At 39.7% G+C, this 20,146-nt stretch overlaps 1 protein-coding gene and 1 pseudogene across 2 annotated transcripts in view; both read right to left on the minus strand.

Moving 5' to 3' along the window:
• RABGAP1 (RAB GTPase activating protein 1) overlaps positions 1-20,146 on the minus strand; it is a 155,545-nt gene that overhangs the window by 121,376 nt on the left and 14,023 nt on the right. For both annotated transcript variants that reach the window (XM_068985711.1, XM_068985702.1), the window contains exon 2: positions 15,302-15,501. In XM_068985711.1, the coding sequence (XP_068841812.1) occupies positions 15,302-15,451 (150 nt within the window). In that variant the 5' untranslated portion in view covers positions 15,452-15,501. The remainder of the gene's footprint in view (positions 1-15,301; positions 15,502-20,146) is intronic.
• On the minus strand, positions 5,497-6,765 carry LOC138090218 (large ribosomal subunit protein uL4 pseudogene; annotated as a pseudogene).

Genomic DNA, 20,146 nt, shown 5'->3' on the forward strand with positions numbered 1-20,146 from the left:
AAAAAACACGTCTAACTTAATTTAGCCCAAATATAAAAATAAGAAAGCAAAGCAGATATGCATAGATAACTAAAGGTCACGTATTGGTTTGTGTTCATCTCCATGTAATCTTTAAGTAGAGGAGGAGAGAGTTGTTTAAAACATTCCTTAATCGAGAGGAAAAAAACATTTAAGCATAAAGTAGCCAAACACAGACATAGATGTTTCCAAGGACAGAGACTGCTCAGTGAATGATTTATTTATACTTCTACTTATATAGTACAGGAACAAACTGGACCAAGAGTTGGCTTGTGGCACGACTCCAGGGGGCACCCTTCACATCACAGTCTATGTGAACAGCGTCAGCCTGGGAGTGCACAGGGCACAGCCTGCGCAGCTACACTCAGGAGTCCTACTTGGGCTCCACAATAACACAAATCTGAGTTGGGGACATGCCTCTGACACTAACTCCGGTGGGCAAATTAATCTCTGGGAGCCACAAATGCCCCATCCCTAAAATGAGAATGTTAATACCTATCTCACAAGACTGCTGTGGTTCAATGATATGATCTCTGGACACTCACTGTATACATTAGAACCACTGAATCATGTGATTTTTATAGGGAATGTCTCATTTCTTACATCACGGTACGTGCCAACTAGTAAGCATCCAATAAGTATCTCCCTACCCAACTTTCAGCTATTTTTAAATAAACTCTCGTCCACCTACTGGAGGTGAGATTAAAAAAAAAAAAGCAAATAGTAACTTTAATAATTCTTCCACTTTCTTTGGTCTGAAGAAAACTAAGAACACACCTACTATTTATGTGCAAAAGAAGCATTAATGGAATAACATTTGTCATTTCTAAATAATATCAAATAAAGGTAGTAACTTAAGTGGCAGAATTGGCTACAAGTGTATTTCCTCGAAAGCAAAACTGCATTAGGGAACCTATGGACAACATGTTCCAAAGGCAATATCCAGAGTCCTTTCCTGGTCTTAATTTTTTACTTCTAACTTTATAGTTCCTGTTTCCCTTCACTGCAACAATATCAACCAGGCTCTACTTGCTTTGCCAGTTATACAAAGCTACTCTACGCAGTGTGAGATGCTTTTCCAGTGGACATCTTATGTCTTCAATAAAGCATGCTTAGGAAATCAAAGTGTGCTGGAAAAATCCACAGAAAATCAGAAATTAAAGAAATTCATGAAGATCTACAGTTCCCACTACTTGTGTCATACTGCAGTGAAAAATACAAATGAAAATGGTTCAAACTAAGTAATTTTGCTCAGCTTCAGGGTAACAGCTGAGCCATTTCAAAACAAGTATGTAAATCTCAGGCTTATCAGAAAGCAAGGCACAAAAGAAGCAGAAGTCCAGTTTGGATACTGAAAAGTACAGTAACTCATCTCAAATTTGCTCATGATACATCCTTTCTGTATCCTGGATAAATCACTAAATCACTTTGTGCCTCACTTATAAACTGCAGTTGTTCTGATTATCCATGTCTTTATTTTACTATATAAAGAAAGGATCAGAAGAACAAACTAATATTATCATTAGGAATTACTGACATTAATTTTAAAAGTGAAGGGAAAGAGAACCTTGTGCATTTATCTTTAAAAATCAACTGAAGAAGGATCCCAACTACTTAGTTTGTGCTAAATAATAGGATCATGGCTAGGCTAGGCTTTACTTTTCGTATGGTATGAATTTTCTACATCAAACATACATTGTTTCTATAATTAGACAAAAAAAAGTGACAAAAAGGCTACTTGCATTTGCATCTAGCGAGAAAAAGCATGCACATTCAATTCTACTGCATGCAGTGGCCCGAACTCCAAACTCTTCACGCTTCCTGATCTTTCCACATGCCACAGACTCTCTTCTTCGAGAAATTGTTAAACACTCTTTAAGGATCTGCTGAATGAAAAACTTTTTCTTCTTCTTCAGGCAACAATTACGTTCTCATGTAACTCTGCTTATGTCTATATTCTAGCACTTGATGAAATTTGTCATGGTGACAAATTTACTTCCGTGTCTATCCAACCACCACTCTGATCCACTTAATTAAACTGTGGTTCATGTTTAGTAACTTTGCTTGAATAGAAGATCTGCATTTTAGAGGACATGATAACTGACTCTAAAACAATTTCAGAAACTGAGTCAGAAGATTAATTCAGGCAATACTAAGTAAGCAGTGACTTTTGTATCTGCTACTTTAATAAAGTTTGGCAACTCTTTTCCAACCAAAATGTCAGCTGGATTTTTCAAGAAGAAAACTCTTTGAACATTAAAAAACTTAAAAAACTATCTAACTGAACTTTCTGCCTCAAAAGTACTAGCTCATCAATGTACCCTCAACCAACATTTAAAGAGTATCTTTGGCTAGGAGCTAAAGGATGCAGGAGTCATACATGAGACGAGGTAGAGAAATGCAACATTTTCTGAATTTACAGATAATTCTCAGATTTTGATGTGAGCTGTCAGAAAATTTCATAAAGAAATATACCTGTGTTTTTTATGACTATACCATCACATAGAGCTTTCCTTTAAAGGACTTACTTTCTCAAAGAAGTCTGACTCCTCCCCCACGCTAGGACAACTTTCTGCCTGCTTTGTTCTATAGCATCCTTCTGTTAAACTCTACCATGGTACTGACCTAATTAAACTGATGTTGAAAATTAGATATGTCTACAAAATCTCTACAGCTTCTTCATCAAAAAATACAGTCTAGTTCTCTAAACCCATGAAATCTGGGCTGGCCTTGTGACTAGCTTTTCTACCATGAAAGAATGTGGTAGAGGTGACACCATTCATAAGCCTCAGATTTAAAAGAGGCCTTACAGCTTTTACATCTGCCCTAAGACCACTATGCTGGGAAGAAGCCTAAGTTGAACACCACATAGAGAGAGAGACCCAGTCAAGCCCAGTGCCCAGCTAATACACCAGCTGAATAAAGTCACATTAATCCAAATGTGCTGTGTCCTGCTTAGTCGCTCAGTCGTGTCCAACTCTTTGTGACTCCACAGACTGTAACCCACCAGACTCTTTTGTCCATGGGATTCTCCAGGCAAGAATACTGGAGTGGATTGCCATGCCCTCCTCCAGGGGATCTTCCCAACCCAGGGATTGAACCCAGATCTCCCACACTGCAGACGGGTTCTTTACGGTCTGGGCCACCAGGGAAGCCAAATAAGACCAGCAAAACACCCAGTCAATCCACAAAATCATGAGAATAAATTGATTTTCAAACCACTGATTTTTGAGTTATTTGTTACAAAGACTAGTAGAAATGATCACAACAACATTTTTAACCACTGTCATCTACCCTAAGCTGTAACCATCTTGAGGGCATGAACTAGGTCCTATTCATCTTCTCATTCAGCCTTTTAAAAATTACTCTTTGGCTGTAATGTTCTGCAGTTTTACTGTCATCAGTTCAGTCGCTCAGTCGTGTCCAACTCTTTGCGACCCTATGGACTGCAGCACACCAGGCCTCCCTGACCATTACCAACTCCTGGAGTTTACCCAAACTCATGTCCATTGAGTCAGTGATACCATCCAACCATCTCATCCTCTGTCATCCCCTTCTCCTCCTGACCTCAATCTTTCCCAGCATCAGGGTCTTTTCAAATGAGTCAGCTCTTGGCATCAGGTGGCCAAACACTGTCATACTGGTTGGGATTCATTCTGATTTTCTAAGCTGAGAGTTTATGTATCATCACTTTTGGAAAATATTCCACTGTTATGTTAATTTCCTTTCCCTCATTCTATTTTTGGTCATGCTGCACAGTGGGCAGGATCTCAGTTTCCTAACCAGAAAAAGAACCCGTGACCCCTGCAATGGAAGCACAGTCCTAACCACTGGACCACCAGGGAATTCCCCCTCCCTTATTCTATTCTTAAGGAACACTTAGGTACTTGTTGGTCCTTTGTATCCCAGTCTCCACATTTCTTAATTGCTTTTTCTTATTTTGCCATCTTTCAATGCTATTTTCTGTAATTTTCTCAGAATTTTGTGGGTAACATATCTGTTGTACCTTTAATTTCACTGAGTCTAATTTTCGTTTGTAGAAGTTCTATTTTTAGTTTGCTTGGAATAGTAAAATCTTTTGTAATTTTGTCCTTTTCTAATGTTTCAAAAATTTTCTTTAAATGTTTAGTCATTTTAATCATGCCCACCTTAAGGTTACAGGTAATAATTCAAATGCCAGTTTTGGTTTGCTGACTCTTGCTTGTGATGAATTGTCCTTTGTAAATTCTGAATTGTGCACTATTCTTTATCAAGAGTTATCCATGGGAATACTATGCAGCCTGGGTGGCAAGCAAGTCCCTCAACAGTTTTACAATTGATCCTGTCAGGTGCCCAAAAGGAATTCTTAACCCAGGAACATGAAGGTAGTGTAAATTCAAGCCCCAAATACACATGAAGGTAAGCCTATGGGTACAAATTCTCAACAAGACTCGCCTCCAAATCAGTTAAGACATAGACGCTTCTGTGTTTTATTTTCTTCCTGTGACTGTAATCAGTTAACTATATTTCAAGTAATATCCTTTTCAGAATGTATCTCCTGAGGGTGCTTTATAAAGGAAATCTCAGTTCCAAAACCCATCTCTGTAAAATCCAAGGCTTTCATGTATTTTGGAGTTCCTTTATTAGGTACACATTGTCAGACCTTCCTGGTGGACTGACCCTTATATGATTATAACGCATTCATTTCATCTCTAGTAACACTGTTTTAGAGTCTACATTGCCCAATATCACTGTAATCATTTTTTTGATTGCTGTTAGCATCAACTTTTCCCATCTATTTAAATCTATCTATATCTTTGAATCGAAGATGGGTCTCCTAGATGTTTTATCCAATGCTGACAATTCCTCCTTTTTGATCATACTGCTAATCCATTCACATTTAATGTTGTTATTGATATAATAAGAGTTCAATTTAGGTGTGCCGCTTTTTTATTTATCTGTCTCATATATTTTTCGTTCCTTTATTCTTTTACTGCTTTAGAAAATAACTTCCTAATGTAGCACTGACACTCCTTTAACATTATATATATATGCATCTGTATGTGTAAACACACATACATACACACATGCACGCACACCACTGCAGTGGCGCACCTTTGGATTCTTACTCTTCTTCCCCATCTCACTGTCCCTCCCCCAGGCAATCACTGTCCCACTTTTTATGACTGAAGATTAGCTTTGCATTTTTAAAAATTATATATAAATGAATTTTACAGTACGTGATTTTATTTATGGAGGAGAGGATGTCTGTAATCTCTGACCAAAATCTCCTTTTCTTCTATCACCAATGTGACCGCTGGGCAAAACCATTTTATTCAGTTTCTATAGTTTGGCTTTTTTAGATTCCACACAAAAGTCATGGAATGTGGAATATGTTATGTTTCCATATTTTTTTTTTCATTGCCTCTTTGTTCAGGTCTTTATTCAAAATTAGCTGTCCAAAATGATTTGGCATTTATGGAATAAACAAATTTAAGTTTATGCAGCAGCCTTCTTTTCCTCTGAGATGGGTTTCTTTTCTGTGGGCTTCTTTTCAGCTGCTGGCTTCTTGGTCCCTGCAGGCTTTTTTCCCACCACAGGCTTCTTCAGCTTCTTATCGCCAACAGCCTTCTTTCCTTTGTTTCCCAAGACAGGCTTCTTGCACTGAACCCCTTTCTGATCTGACTTGGCTTCTAGTGCTGCTGTCACCTTATCTATGCGGATTTTGTGATTCTTGGCCTGTTGAAGAATGGTGTTCCAGTGCATGGTCTTTGCATATGGGTTAAGCTGCAACATGATTCTCAGGTTTTTCAATGGATTCTTCTTCAGGACTCTGCGATGAATCTTCCTGTGTGGTGCTCGGAGTGCTCTTTGGATTTCTGGGCTTTTCAAGATTCTGCTAAGGTCTGTATTGAGCATCTTGTGCATGCGGAGGTTGTAGTTACTCTTGAGGGAGGCTGCTTTATGCCAAGTGCCATACAGCTCATCTAACTTTCAGAAAGCACTTTCAGTCCAAATGCAGAAATGTCCCACATGACCACCAGGAGCAAGTTTCAAAATGTTCGGCTTGCTTACATTAAGCAGAGTAATTCCAGAGATGTTTCTGAAGGCCTTGATGATACCATTGTCCTCATTATAGATGATGCAGGGTCCCCTGTGCTGGATACGGCGCTGGTTTCTCATTTTGCCTTTGCCAGCTCTCATTTGCTGAGAAGCGTAGACCTTTTTGATATCATTCCAGGCCTTAAGTTTCTTCAGAAGCAAAACGGCCTCCTTGGTCTTCTTGTAGCCTTCAACTTTATCTTCCACCACCAAAGGGAGTTCAGGAACTTCCTCTATACGATGACCTTTAGACATGACCAGCACTGGTAAGGCTGAGGCAGCCAGTGCAGAGCAGATGGCATATCGCTTCTGCGTCGTATTCACTCTGCGGTGCCAATGTCGCCAGGTCTTGGTTGGTGCAAACATGCAGCCACCACGACACATATTTCCAAAAGCACCCTGACCAGAACAGTGAGTCCCGCCACCTCGAACCCTGGGAATTCGAGCCACAGCTCTGGCGGTTCCCCAAGACTCAGCACTGGTTTGATGACCTGCTAATTCATTGACAGCATAGGGCTGTCTGTTGTTTTTGCGCAAGTTGGCGTGAACAAAGTTAACAGTATCGGGTCGAAAGGGAGCCTTGAACACAGCAGGCAAAGTGACATTTTTGCCAGAGGACTCTCCCTTTTCGGAGTACACTCATATCAGTGGACGAGCACATGCCATGGTGGGGGGAGGAGAAGGCCACACTCCTCTCACCCCGGCGGCTCCCACAGGAAAAGCCCATATTTGTTTCTTTCATGATGTTTTCTGATTTCCATTTTATTTTTTGAGTGGTTGCATTTATTTTTTGACCAACCACTGGTTGGTTAGAACTATGTTGTTTAATTTCCACATATTTGTAGATTTTCAAGTTTTCCCTCTTTTGTTGATTTTTAATTTTATACCACTGTAGCCAGAAAAGATAACTGGTATGATTTCAGTCTTGTTAATCTTGCTAAGATATGTTTTGTGACCTAACATACTTGTTTTGAAATGGTACTTTTCTTTCCATTTGCATGGAATAACTATTCATCGCTTTACATGATACACAGATAAGTCTATGTGTGTCCTTAAAGCTGAAATGAGTCTCTTCTATGTAGCATACAGTGTAGTTTTTTTCTTGTTTTTAATACATTCTGATATTGTCACTTGATTGGAGAATTTAATTCATTTGCATTTGAAATAATTACTAATTATTATTGAAATAAGAACTTACTAATATTATGTTATTGTCTTCTGGCTGTTTTACAGGTCCCTTATTCCTTTCTTCTTCCCGTTATCTTCCCTTGTGAACTGATGATTTTCTATAGTGGTATACTTTCTAGAGTGGTATCCCTTCTTTTAAGCTTTTGTGTGTTTATTGTGGGTTATTAATTTGTAATTACCATGAGATTTACATATAACATTTTACAGGATATAACATTGTATTTTACATTGGTAACAACCTAACCTCAATCCCTAGTGACTCAAATGGTAAAGCATCTGTCTGCAATGCCGGAGACCAGAGACCCGTGTTCGATCCCTGGGTTGGGAAGATCTCCTGGAGAAGGAAATGGCAGCCCACTTCAGTATTCTTGCCTGGAAAATCCCATGGACCATGGAGCCTGGTAGGCTACTGTCCATGCGGTCGCAAAGAGTCGGACACAACTGAGCGACTTCACTTTCACTTCAATCCCATACAAAGCTCTACCTTTTACTTCCCCAAACATTGGTTTTGATGGCACAATTTAAATTTCTATATTATGTATTCATTGCAGCTATAGCTATTTTTAATACCTTTGTCCTTTAACTTTTAATCTAGATTTACTTAATCAACACCACATTACAGTATTAAGACTATACTGATTTTGAGCATATACTTACTTTTTCCAGTGTATTTTATACTTTCATATTACTAACTAGTGTACTTTCATTTCAGATTGAAGAACTCCTTTCAGGACTTTATTAAGGTCTAATGATCAACTCTCTCCATTATAAAGTATCTCCCACTTTCCAAAACTTTGAATTATGTCACTTTGCTTTCTTAGAAGGCCTACATCAGTACCTGTTTGTGCTAACTGAAACAAATCTGAAGATGACTTTTGCTTTTATGAAAAAAGCAACTACTGTACTAGTGCAGACCCTTTATACAAGAAAAGTGGTAAAACACAAACTTTTAGAAAGCAGGGGATACTCTACTATATGTCATTTCAGCTTACAAAGTTTCATAGGAACATCCTACTTTCAGATAGAGGGGGAAACCTTGCCGGGGTCCAGCCCTGGTGGATCCAGGGAATTCGAAGGGTGGACGGAGTCCATGAAGAGAGATTTATTTAATTAGAAATATAAGATTAGATTAGGAAAGAATAGTGTAGTAGGAAAATTAGTGGAGAAAAGAGGCTGAAAAACTTGGTTTACGTGGAGAACTAATAAAACCTCAAGACAAGAGGTTTGCACCATCTACGTTAGGCCACTGGCACCCGTTTGAATAGTGGAGGGTGCCCCGCCTTGGGCTCCCTTTCACGTGAGTCTTAGAAGCCAGGGCAAGTAAGTAGACATGGCGAGCCGCCACACCCCAGATGGGAATTCAGCCAGAAAATAAAGAAGACACGGGGAGACCAAGCTGCTTCGGTTAGCGAGGCCCCAGTAACTTTATTTTTTAGAAGGACTTTTATACCTTTCCCACAAATGATATTGTGTACATTATCTTCTGGCCTTGGAGGCCTGTGAAACATTTTAAGATCCTCTTTTGATAAAGGCTGCTCAACCAGAAAACTTAATTTTCCCTTGAAGTGTTTTTTCTTTATATTTCTAATCTATGTCAGCCTCAAAAAGTATCAAACAAAGTTACATTTTCAGAAGCAAAGGTGCAGTAAGTTACAACAAAGAACCAATTAGCTCAAAAGTCTGATGTGGTCAGTTTCAAGGCTACATTTGTTTTTTCTTACATTCTAACTATGTTAACAAATGTGTTCCCAGGTGTACAGTGGATAAGAGATATGGGAACTTAGCAACAAGCATTGGCCCAATAATGAAATCCTACACCAGCACTACTCTAATAACTTTTAACTCTTTGAAAGGCTTTATGTTTTAGGCTTCCCGTGCCTCTCACAGTTGGGGGGCTGTAAACAATCACGTGCGTAATTGTACAAGTCCGGGTAAGGCAAGTTAGAGAGCCATCAGAGGGGTTTTTGGATTGAAACACTCTTATTATGCCCAGGAGACTTATTATCTAAAAGCTCTAAATTAACTTTTCCCTAAAAAAAGGTGGTGGGGGGACAGCCCCCTGTTAATGCCAGAAGAGTAGGTGAAAAGCGTAATATAGTAAAGCTGGCAGACTCTGATTTTGGGGTTAGATGCTCAGGAAATTCCAGGGGGAACCCCTGAAGCCTGATCCCTGCCTTTGTGTTTTGTCAGGCTTCCTTCCTCATGACCTTTGCCACGGGCGGGATTCCTCACGCTGGCTCCCAGCAAAACCTGTCATCCTTCTCTTTTTTTTTTGGCCATGACATGTGGCTTACATGATCTAAGTTCCCCACTAGGGACTGAATCTGCACCCTGGGCAGCGAAAGCATGAAATCCTAATCACTGGAGCACTAGGGAATTACCTTTCCTTCATTTCTGAAGGACAGTTTTGCCAACTAAAGTGTTCTTGGTTGGCAGCTTCTTTCCTTGAGTGTATCATCCCATTCTCTTCTAGCTTGCAAGGTTCCTGCAGATAACTATGCTAAAAAACCTTATTGGTGGTGATGGTGGTGGGCTGTTTCCTTTGTAATATGAGAAGCTTTTTTTCTCCTAGTTGCTTTAAACTTTTTTCTTTTTTAAAATATTTATTTGGTTACATGGGGTCTTAGTTGCGGCATGCAGGATCTTTAGTTGTAGCATGTGAGGTCTAGTTCCCTGACCAGGAATCGAACCCAGGCCCCCTGCATTGGGAGAGCGGCATCTTAACTGCTGCACCACCAAGGAAGTCCCTGTCTTTAACTTTAAAGCCTTATTGTATCTTGGAGAGGCACTTGGGGTTGATATATGGGGGAGCCTATAAACTTCATGAATTCAGATATCCAAACCTCTCCCCGAATTTTGGAAGTTTTCAATCATTAAGTCTCTAAAGGGGCTTTCTGCACATTTCTCCCTTTCTTGTCCTTCTGAGACTCCAGTAATGCGTAAGTTGATGATTTTAGTGATAATGTGACACTTCACACAGGTTTTCTTCACTCACTGTTTTCATTTTCCCCATTTTCAGACTAGATAGTTCCAAGCAATCTGTCTTGTACTACACAGCATTTTCTTCTGTGTGATCCGTCTGTTGATGCTCTCTACTGCATTGGCTTTCCCTAAGATGATGAATGCTCCAGTGTGTAGGTTCTTCCAATCCTGCATAATCTGGTTGACTTTTGGCATGTGCTCACTAGCTATTTGCAAAGACTCCCACTTACCATTCTTGCCTTCAGGGCTGCTCAGGGAGGCAGCCACAGGGTAAGGACATGTTTGAGTGAGGTGTGTGGAGTTTAGCGGTGCCCATGAGCCAGTAGGAGAACTTGTACAGGAGTCGACCCCGGTGGCTCACGGGTGGGTTTCCTGATGGAGTCCCCAAAGCAGTTAGTGGCATCCATGCCCCTTTGATATGTTCCATTCCCAACCTTGGCTGCTGTTCTTCCAGTACAGCTGTCGATTCCCAGGATGTATAGTTTATGACTGAGTATTTTGGATGATGTGAGGAAAAAATGGGCCTTTTCGATGTGTCCCACAAAGCCAGGGAAGTCAGGTGCTCAATCACACACTCTCACCTTCCCCCATGGAAGAAATCATGAGCTGACTATCTGCTGGCACTAAGCTGCACCACCCAAGTGGGGTGAAGTGACACATAGAATCAAACTGTTCATCATCTTCAGTGGGTCCAATCTTGGATGCTTTTGCCCCAACAATGTGCAGGAACTTTTCCATTGGATTCTTGAATGTCCATGAAGGCACTCGCATCCATTAGTGTCTACACTGGTGTTCTTTGAGGGCAGGATGGTAGAAACTCTTGTACTGCCATTTTGATAACATTTCTCTCCATTGAGTCTTCCTTTTGCCAGTTTAAATTTATTGTTAGGCTTCTCTAGTGATGTCTTCATTTCACTTATTGTGTTCTTCCATTTCAGAATTTCCATTTGGTTCTTTTCAATTTGTAGTTTATTATCTTCTTCAAGACATTTTCTATTTGATTTGCCATTGCCATCATACTTTATTTCTTTAAGCATGGCTTAATAATGGCTACTTTCAGAGTTTGCATATTAGATCCAACATGTCACTCTGCCTTTAAAAAATGATGTATGGGTAATATTTTGCTTCTTTGCATGCCTCACAATTCTGTGTTGGAAACTGGATTATTTTAGAAAATATGTTGTTCCAGTTCTCGGTACTGGTCTCCACACTCTGGGACTTTTTATTTTTTTATGCTTGTTTATTTAGTGACTGGCTGACTTATTTTAGTAAATTTTATTCCCCTAATTCCCACGGTGTTAAACCTTTGATGCTGCTCCTCTGGGGTGATTTGCCCTCATTCATCCTGGGGTAGCATCTCTGGTAAGATGCTCTGTCTCTACGACGGCATGGAGACATTCAGTTCAGCTCAGTTCAATTCAGTCGCTCAATCGTCTCTGACTCTTTGCGACCCCATGAATCGCAGCATGCCAGGCCTCCCTGTCCATCACCAACTCCCGGAGTTCACTCAGACTTGCATCCATCGAGTCAGTGATGCCATCCAGCCATCTCATTCTCGGTCGTCCCTTTCTCCTCCTGCCCCCAATCCCTCCCAGCATCAGAGTCTTTTCCAATGAGTCAACTCTTCTCATGAGGTGGCCAAAGTACTGGAGTTTCAGCTTTAGCATCATTCCTTCCAAAGAAATCCCAGGGCTGATCTCCTTCAGAAGGGACTGGTTGGATCTCCTTGCAGTCCAAGGGACTCTCAAGAGTCTTCTCCAACACCACAGTTCAAAAGCATCAATTCTTCGGCGCTCAGCCTTCTTCACAGTCCAACTCTCACATCCATACGTGACCACAGGAAAAACCATAGCCTTGACTAGACGGACCTTAGTCGGCAAAGTAATATCTCTGCTTTTGAATATGCTATCTAGGTTGGTCATAACTTTTCTTCCAAGGAGTAAGCGTCTTTTAATTTCATGGCTGCAGTCACCATCTGCAGTGATTTTGGAGCCCAAAAAAATAAAGTCTGACACTGTTTCCCCATCTGTTTCCCATGAAGTGATGGGACCGGATGCCATGATCTTCATTTTCTGAATGTTGAGCTTTAAGCCAACTTTTTCGCTCTCCTCTTTCACTTTCATCAAGAGGCTTTTTAGTTCCTCGTCACTTTCTGCCATAAGGGTGGTGTCATCTGCATATCTGAGGTTATTGATATTTCTCCCGGCAATCTTGATTCCAGCTTGTGTTTCTTCCAGTCCAGAGTTTCTCATGATGTACTCTGCATATAAGTTAAATAAGCAGGGAGACAATATACAGCCTTGACGTACTCCTTTTCCTATTTGGAACCAGTCTGTTGTTCCATGTCCAGTTCTAACTGTTGCTTCCTGACCTGCATACAGATTTCTCAAGAGACAGGTCAGGTGGTATGGTATTCCCATCTCTTTCAAAATCTTCCACAGTTTATTGTGATCCACACAGTCAAAGCCTTTGGCATAGTCAATAAAGCAGAAATAGATGTTTTTCTGGAACTCTCTTGCTTTTTCCATGATCCAGCGGATGTTGGCAATTTGATCTCTGGTTCCTCTGCTTTTTCTAAATCCAGCTTGAACATCAGGAAGTTCATGGTTCACGTTATGTAGACATTAAGCTTCACTAACTGTGGGTGATTTGCTCTACAATTCTCAACAATCCTCTCAGGCAATAAACTGCTCCACAGAACAAACCAATCAAATTAGGTTACTTTGATGGGAGCGTTCTAGAGGTCAATGTTTGAGATCTGGCCCTCCCTATCATAGGTGGTCTCCTCCCAGCAAGCCTGAAGTTAAACCTGTATGTCCAATTAATCTAACAATCTCCTCCCAATTACTTTTCACTACCACCTCCATTGTTTTTGAGAGTACCCTTAGGCTTGAACTCCTCTACACTCTGTTGTCAACAAAGCTCCTTTGGGCAGAGATTACAAGCTGTGTTGTGGCCCATTCCTCATTGCTGGCAAAATCTCTGAGCTACAGCTATGAATCTGGGAGTGTAGATAATGGCATACTTCTGAGCAACACTCCATTTCCAAAGAACGAGTATTTGGTAGGTGTGGGAGGTAGTGCAGTAGTCTCTGGTGTTCTTTACTTGCCACTATTCCATTAGTATGGAACCACTACCTTACATGCTAGAGCCAGGTTAAGGGCAACTGGCCTCTCAGTGTTCTTAGCAGCACTGTGCCCTAAGTAGTTTTCACATCCCAGAAGCAAGGTGTGGGCAAAAGAAGGCAGCCATTACCACTCAGCCACACTTGACCAGCAAAAGGCAGATAGAGGCAGGATGAGGAATGCTTTCATACTGCTCTTCCTTGGAAGACAGCCCTACTCCAAGGGAACTGTGGGGAAAGGAAACCCTATTTTCTTGATAGTATCAATCTAGAATGGAGTTACCATCTTGCTCAGTTGGGAGAAGTGTTAGTCACTCAGTCCTGTCTGACTCTTTGTAAGCCCATGGACTGCAGCCAACCAGACTTCTCTGTCTGTGGAATTATCCAGGCAAGAATATCGGAGTGGGTAGCCTATTCCTTCTCCAGAGGATCTTCCAGACCCAGGAATCGAATTCGGGTCTCCTGCACTGCAGGCAGATTCTTTTACCATCTGAGCCAACAGGGCAGCCCTCAGGTAGGAGAGGAGATAGAAAAACAAGTCTTGGTTCAAATACCACAGATTCTTTTCCAAAGTTTAGTAAAAATGCTTTGAATAAATGTTTCTTCAATTGCTGCATGGCCTTTAAAATATTTCCAGATGTTAATTAAAAAAAAAAAGAGTGTTACCAGTATTTCTGGGGAGTGGGCACAGAGCTCACGCCATCCATACTGTCTCTCTCAGTCTAAATTCCCAAGCTCTATAAAGTTCTACACGGGGACTTCCCTGGTGGTCCAGTGACTAAGACTCTGTGCTGCCAATGGAGAGGGCACAGGTTCAATCCCTGGTCAGGGAACTAGATCCCACATACTGCAACTAAGACCCGCGCAGCCAAATAAATAATTAAAATTAAAAAAAAAAAAAAAAGTTCTACACGATCCAGTTCCTACACTCATTGTATCTCATACTTTAGCACTTTTATTTACTTTACTCACTCTGCTCTAATCTCTGTCCTAAAACGGGTGGTCTTCCTTAGGATCTTTTTTTATTTTTTGTTTCCTGTGGAAAACTCTTTCTTCACATTTCTCCATGAACACGTTCTTTCTCATTTCATTCAGATCTCAGCTCAAATGTCATTTCAAGACATTCTCTAAAATAGTATACCTGCCATTCACGCTTTACCAATGTACTCTGCTTTGATTTTCTTCAAACCACCTAAATTTACTTAACATTCACTTTCCTATTTGCTTAGGGTCTGTTTCCCACATTTGATTAAAAACTCTAGGTGAGCAGGGGACCTTGCCTGTCTTATTTGCTACTGTGTGTCTAGTATTTAGAATAGTACTTGGCACAAAGTCAATACTCAATAAATACTTGTGGTATAAAAAACAAACAGAAATCAAAGTATTTTAAAAGCTAGTTACATTTTAAATGACATTAACAGGTAATCTGTTTTTATTTATATCCAAAAAGAGCAGAAACAGTAACAGGGTATGGAAGAAGATGTAACAGTGATCTACTTTGCTGAGAAAACAAACAGAAATGGCCAAAAGCCAGGAATTTTAAGTGCTGTTTTAGTAATTCTAAAACTTAGTTTTATAAATAGCAGTGCTGACCTGCTACTGCCTTTACACTACATATAAAAGGCCCCAAAGAATCACCTCTAACTCAATGGTAACATGAAAACAAAACTAAAATAACAAATGCTTATACTATGATCAGTAGTTTTTACAGTTAGAGATAATGGATTTAGAAGCTAATCAAATTGAAAATCTCTAATCAGATATATTTGTAAATAAAACTCTTTAACATTAAAAGGAGGATATTATTTCCATGTTCTCAGTATCACTCCATATACCTTCCTATTAAGGCCAAGTTTTGCAATGACTTAGCAAGGCTAAGCAAAAGGAACTTAGGTTATGGAGTTTTACCTTGAGTCCTGTTTTCTCGTCATCACTTCCATTATTTGTAGATGGTGTCTCATCTCCTTGCCTGGAAACCAAGACAAAATCTTCACTATTAAGAGTAGACACAGAGTCTGAGGAGACACTGATTTTTCCAACAGAAGCCTTGTCATCCATGACTCAAGAATGAAGCTCAACTCATGAATGATTAAATATTTTAAAAATGCCTGAAAAACAAAAACCATAAAGATACTCATATAGAATGTCTGCCAGATATTCAATTATGTTCTAAGTTTTACAAATTACATAATGAAAAACTTAAAAAACAAAACAAACTTTCAAAATATTTTCCAAAGACTTTCGCTACTTACAGGTTAGGCTTTTTTATTCCATATATAAGGGAATTCAATGAAATTCAGGGCCAAGGTAGTTCAGATTTCAAAAAAATAAACGAATAAAAACATTTCCTTGAGAATAACTCTGCCTACCTACACTAATTTCCTCAGCATTCTGGTAACTCTATTCTTTTTAGAGAACATAAAATGTACTAAACTTACTGTCTATCCTCTTCTTTGTAAAGCTGCACAAATGAAATTGAAAGCACTTAGGACGACAAACATGCATGCAGGACAGTAAGGTTTCCCTCACACTGCTGACACTCATACTAACAACCTGTTCTAAGAAAGAAAATTTCATATTAACCCCAAAGAAAAATAAATTCAGGGCAAGCATAAATTTTAGAGCAGGGAAATATTGTATGTAGCACGAAATCAGAGGTCTATTAAAAACTCAATAATCCCATCCCACAGTTTCTTAGAACCCAACTCAAAATGAACATTATCAATAAAGAAGTTTCAGGCCAAAAATTTCCAGCAAAGCAGCAGAAAAAAATGTGTCATTTATGAAAATCCATTCAATTACTGACTCATGGAATAAAATTCAAACTCATCTATCATTTAAAAATCTGGTTCTGCATATTTTGTGGCAGTTCCCATTTGGTTGCCAAAACAACCATGGAACGAATAATACGACACTATACTCAGCTTTAACCAATAAACAAAACTCGCTCTTTAAAAATGTTGCTCTCACAGTATGCTCATCTTATATACCTCGAGAGGTAAAAATTCTGAGAATCTGTTTATTAAAGAAGAGGTCCAGATCTACGTTTTAGATTTTTATTGAACATATATTTATTGAGCAATACACCATATGCCAAGCACTAATTTTCCCTCAAAAGCTAACATCTGGCTAAGCACCTGGCAGCAAAAAACTACACAATCTCTGAATACTGTAGTTGGAAGAAAACTTATACAGTTAGCAGTACTGTTAAACAGATAAGGAAATGGCAACCCCAAGAGTTGTAGGGTCATTTAATCGGGTATAACTAAAGCTCAAACCCTGGACTCCTTGCTGCTTTCTATTTAAGCTGATTTCCTTGTTTAAAGGCTCTACATTTGATAGGACTGTATCTAAATGCATAGTGTAGCATAGAGATGCTTCAAATGTACTTCTGAAAACTTTTAAAAATGCAGTCCTGCTTCATTCATGCAATGACTATTTCCCAAGTTTCTAGTTTATAAAAAACAAAATATGCTAAACAAGAAAAATTAGATTCTTGCCCCAAAGCAACTTATAATTTGGTAGAGAACAGAGGGATATTGAACAAGTTAATAGGTACTGATTTAGGGTAAAGAAAACTATGGAAACATGTTGAAGAGTTAAGAAATATAGTAGAGGAGGAAATGTCTTTGCTGAGGATATATATTTTAATCCCTTGAGGTGTCTGCTCTCATAGGATCTTCTTCCTAAAGTGCCTCCCTTGCTTCAGCACTCAGTCAACTCCAAATAATCATTTGTGACCCAATAACCCTCCGTTTCCAAGAAGCCTGCCCAGTCTCTCCCCAGAGTCAAAAGCACTGCCCGCCTCATTTCTGTTCCCACAGCAGTTTGACATTTTAACAGTACCTATTTATATTGTGTTAAAATCTGATGTTGTGTTCTCTCAACATCAAACTTAATACTCACATATCTGTTTCACAGATTAGGAAACTGAGGCTTAGAGAGATGGTATAATTTGTTCAAGGTAATGGCTGTAATTTAACTGGTTAGAAGCAAAGTAAAAAACTTTCATTTAGATGGCAATGCTTTCCCATGTGACACATCTGGGCCTTGTTCCACAACACTCAGTATCAGATAAAGGAGTCTCTATCTTTTTTAGAACTTGTCCTTTAGGTAAGGTTTTCATGCTTAGTCTTTTTCCCATGTTTTTAAAAATGTTACTAATAGTAAGATAGCAACTGCTGCTGCTGCTAAGTCACTTCAGTCGTGTCCAACTCTGTGACCCCATAGACGGCAGCCCACCAGGCTCCGCCGTCCCTGGGATTCTCCAGGCAAGAACACTGGAGTGGGTTGCCATTTCCTTCTCCAATGCATGCAAGTGAAAAGTGAAAGTGAAGTCGCTCAGTTGTTAGCGACCCCATGGACTGCAGCCTACCAGGCTCCTCCAGCCATGGGATTTTACAGGCAAGAGTACTGGAGTGGGGTGCCACTGCCTTCCCCGAAGATAGCAGAGGGCCTGGAAAAGTTTTCTAAAGCAATAATCTCAGAGACATTAACAACATTCTACAATATTCTAGATGCAAAAATAATATACTTTGGTATTTACACTGAGAAGATTTGGCAGGCTCCAAGTTCAACCTGTTTTCTTTGAGGAGGTGACAGGAAAGTACACTTTATAAGATACTTTACTGTTTGTTTTGGCCCCTGAAAGTAACTGAATCACTCAGTAGGAATGAGATTTATCAAAACACTAAGCAGTCCAGGAGGGGTTATGTAATAAGGCTCCCCTTCTCCAGCCTCAATGGGCAGAAATGAAGTCAGTCCACAAGCTCCAGGGATTCTAGATAAGACCACCCCGCCCTCCCCTGGTCTCCACAACAAAGAGGTGCCCGAGAACTTCATCTACTCCTGGAAAAACTCTAGAGTATTCTCAATCTCTGTCTTGAGACCATAAGAACCAATTTTGTTGCTCTTCATCCCTACTTACACCAGCTACCACAAGAAGCCCCCTACTCTAATTTTCATGGACACTAAAGTACAAACTTCCTCCCCCCAAACACCCTACACTACAGTCCTCCTTTCTATTTTTCTCCATACCACCTATCACTGTTTGACACATTTACCTTGTAATCATAATTTGTTTTTAAATATCATGTAAGCATAAGGGCAGGGATTTCTGCCTGTTTCATTAGCTGCTGTAGCCCTAACAAGTGAAAGAATAACTGGCCATAGAAAGTGCTCAAATGTGTACCAAAGAAATAGGATAAATGGCAAATAAAAGATGAAAGATAACAAGAGTCACCCAGTGAAAAAGGCAAGAGCAGCTTTTATAACTGACAGCAAGAATAGAAGTCATTATGTATGATGGTAAAGCAAACAGTTAAAGAGTTAGAAAAAAATACAAGTCAGTATGCTGGTTCTACCACTGAATAATAGTGCAAGCTTGGTCACACCAAGCCTCAGTTTCCGTAAATGAAAATGGTATACTACCTACCTCACAGAGTCATTATAAAAATTACTCTCTGTAGCACTGACATATATACCCTACCATGTAACACGGGAGCTCAACTCACGCTTTGTGACAACCAAGAAGGGCTGGGATGGGCGGAGGGGACAGGAGTGGGAGAGAGGCTGAAGAAGGAGCGGATATATGCATACTTCCAGCTGATTCATGCTGTACAGCAGAAACCAGGACACACTAAGAATTAGATATATGTCTAACCAAGAGCCAATTGCTATTGAAAGATGGTCAAGAGCCTTGATTATGGCCAGTTCTTTTCCATTTCACTCTTTCATTAACTGGAGAGTGAAACCAACTCCCAGTTTTAAAAGAACTAACAAATATCAACAGATATTGGTAATTTAGGAAACAATATTAGCACAAAATATATGTAACACTTCTAGTTCCAGTCTAATTTGAAAGTGAAAGTGTTAGTTGCTCAGTAGTGTCCGACTCTTTGCAGCTTCACCGACTGTAGCCCAACAGGCAAGAATACTGGAGTGGGTTGCCATTCCCTTCTCCAAGGGATCTTCCCAACCCAGAAATCTAATGGGCTCTCCTGCGTTGCAGGCATATTCTTAATGGTCTTAGCCACCAGGTCAGTATCTAACTTTTTTATACTTAAGTAAACATAAAAGAATACTTTGTATCTCTGTATAAACACTTTACAGATTACTAAAATGTACACCTTCATCTCATTTTATCATCTTAACAACTCTGTATCTGGGAGGCACTCAGTTTGTCTCCCTTTATGTAAGTGATGAGCCTAGACCCTTACAACATGTCCAGTTACCAACAGGGCCAGGTTGGTGAGTACTAGTGCAGGGATGCTTCATTCTAGCTTCTTTAATAAGTCAAGTAACTTAAAATGATAAGTAATTTTACTTAATTATGCAACCTCATACATCAAAACCAAAGGTTCAGTTATGTTATAGTCCCCTCTGTACCACAGTGACAACTCTATGCTCAACAATGCACTTCTGCAAAGATTGTGGTATAAAATGTACCTCAATCTTGTCGAATGAACAAAGATTCATTTTCATTCCCAGTCTCCCCTTAAAACTATAAACCTGCTAAAGGAGAGTGAAAAGGTAAAGAACTAGCCATGATAAGAACTCTTCTGATAGTTCTTCAAAAGCAGTGCTTACTTTTTAAAAACTTGAATTTTTGGACAGAATATCATCAGATATTTGTATTTTTCTAACATTATTCAGAGTAGTAACATAAACAGTGAACTTGCAGTGGTACGGATTTGCTAATGTGCAATTAGTAGAGCAAAAATCACCTCCCAATAAGTGACCTACCAAACCTGA

Source organism: Capricornis sumatraensis, chromosome 1 (assembly GCF_032405125.1).
Source record: "Capricornis sumatraensis isolate serow.1 chromosome 1, serow.2, whole genome shotgun sequence".
NCBI lineage: Eukaryota > Metazoa > Chordata > Mammalia > Artiodactyla > Bovidae > Capricornis > Capricornis sumatraensis.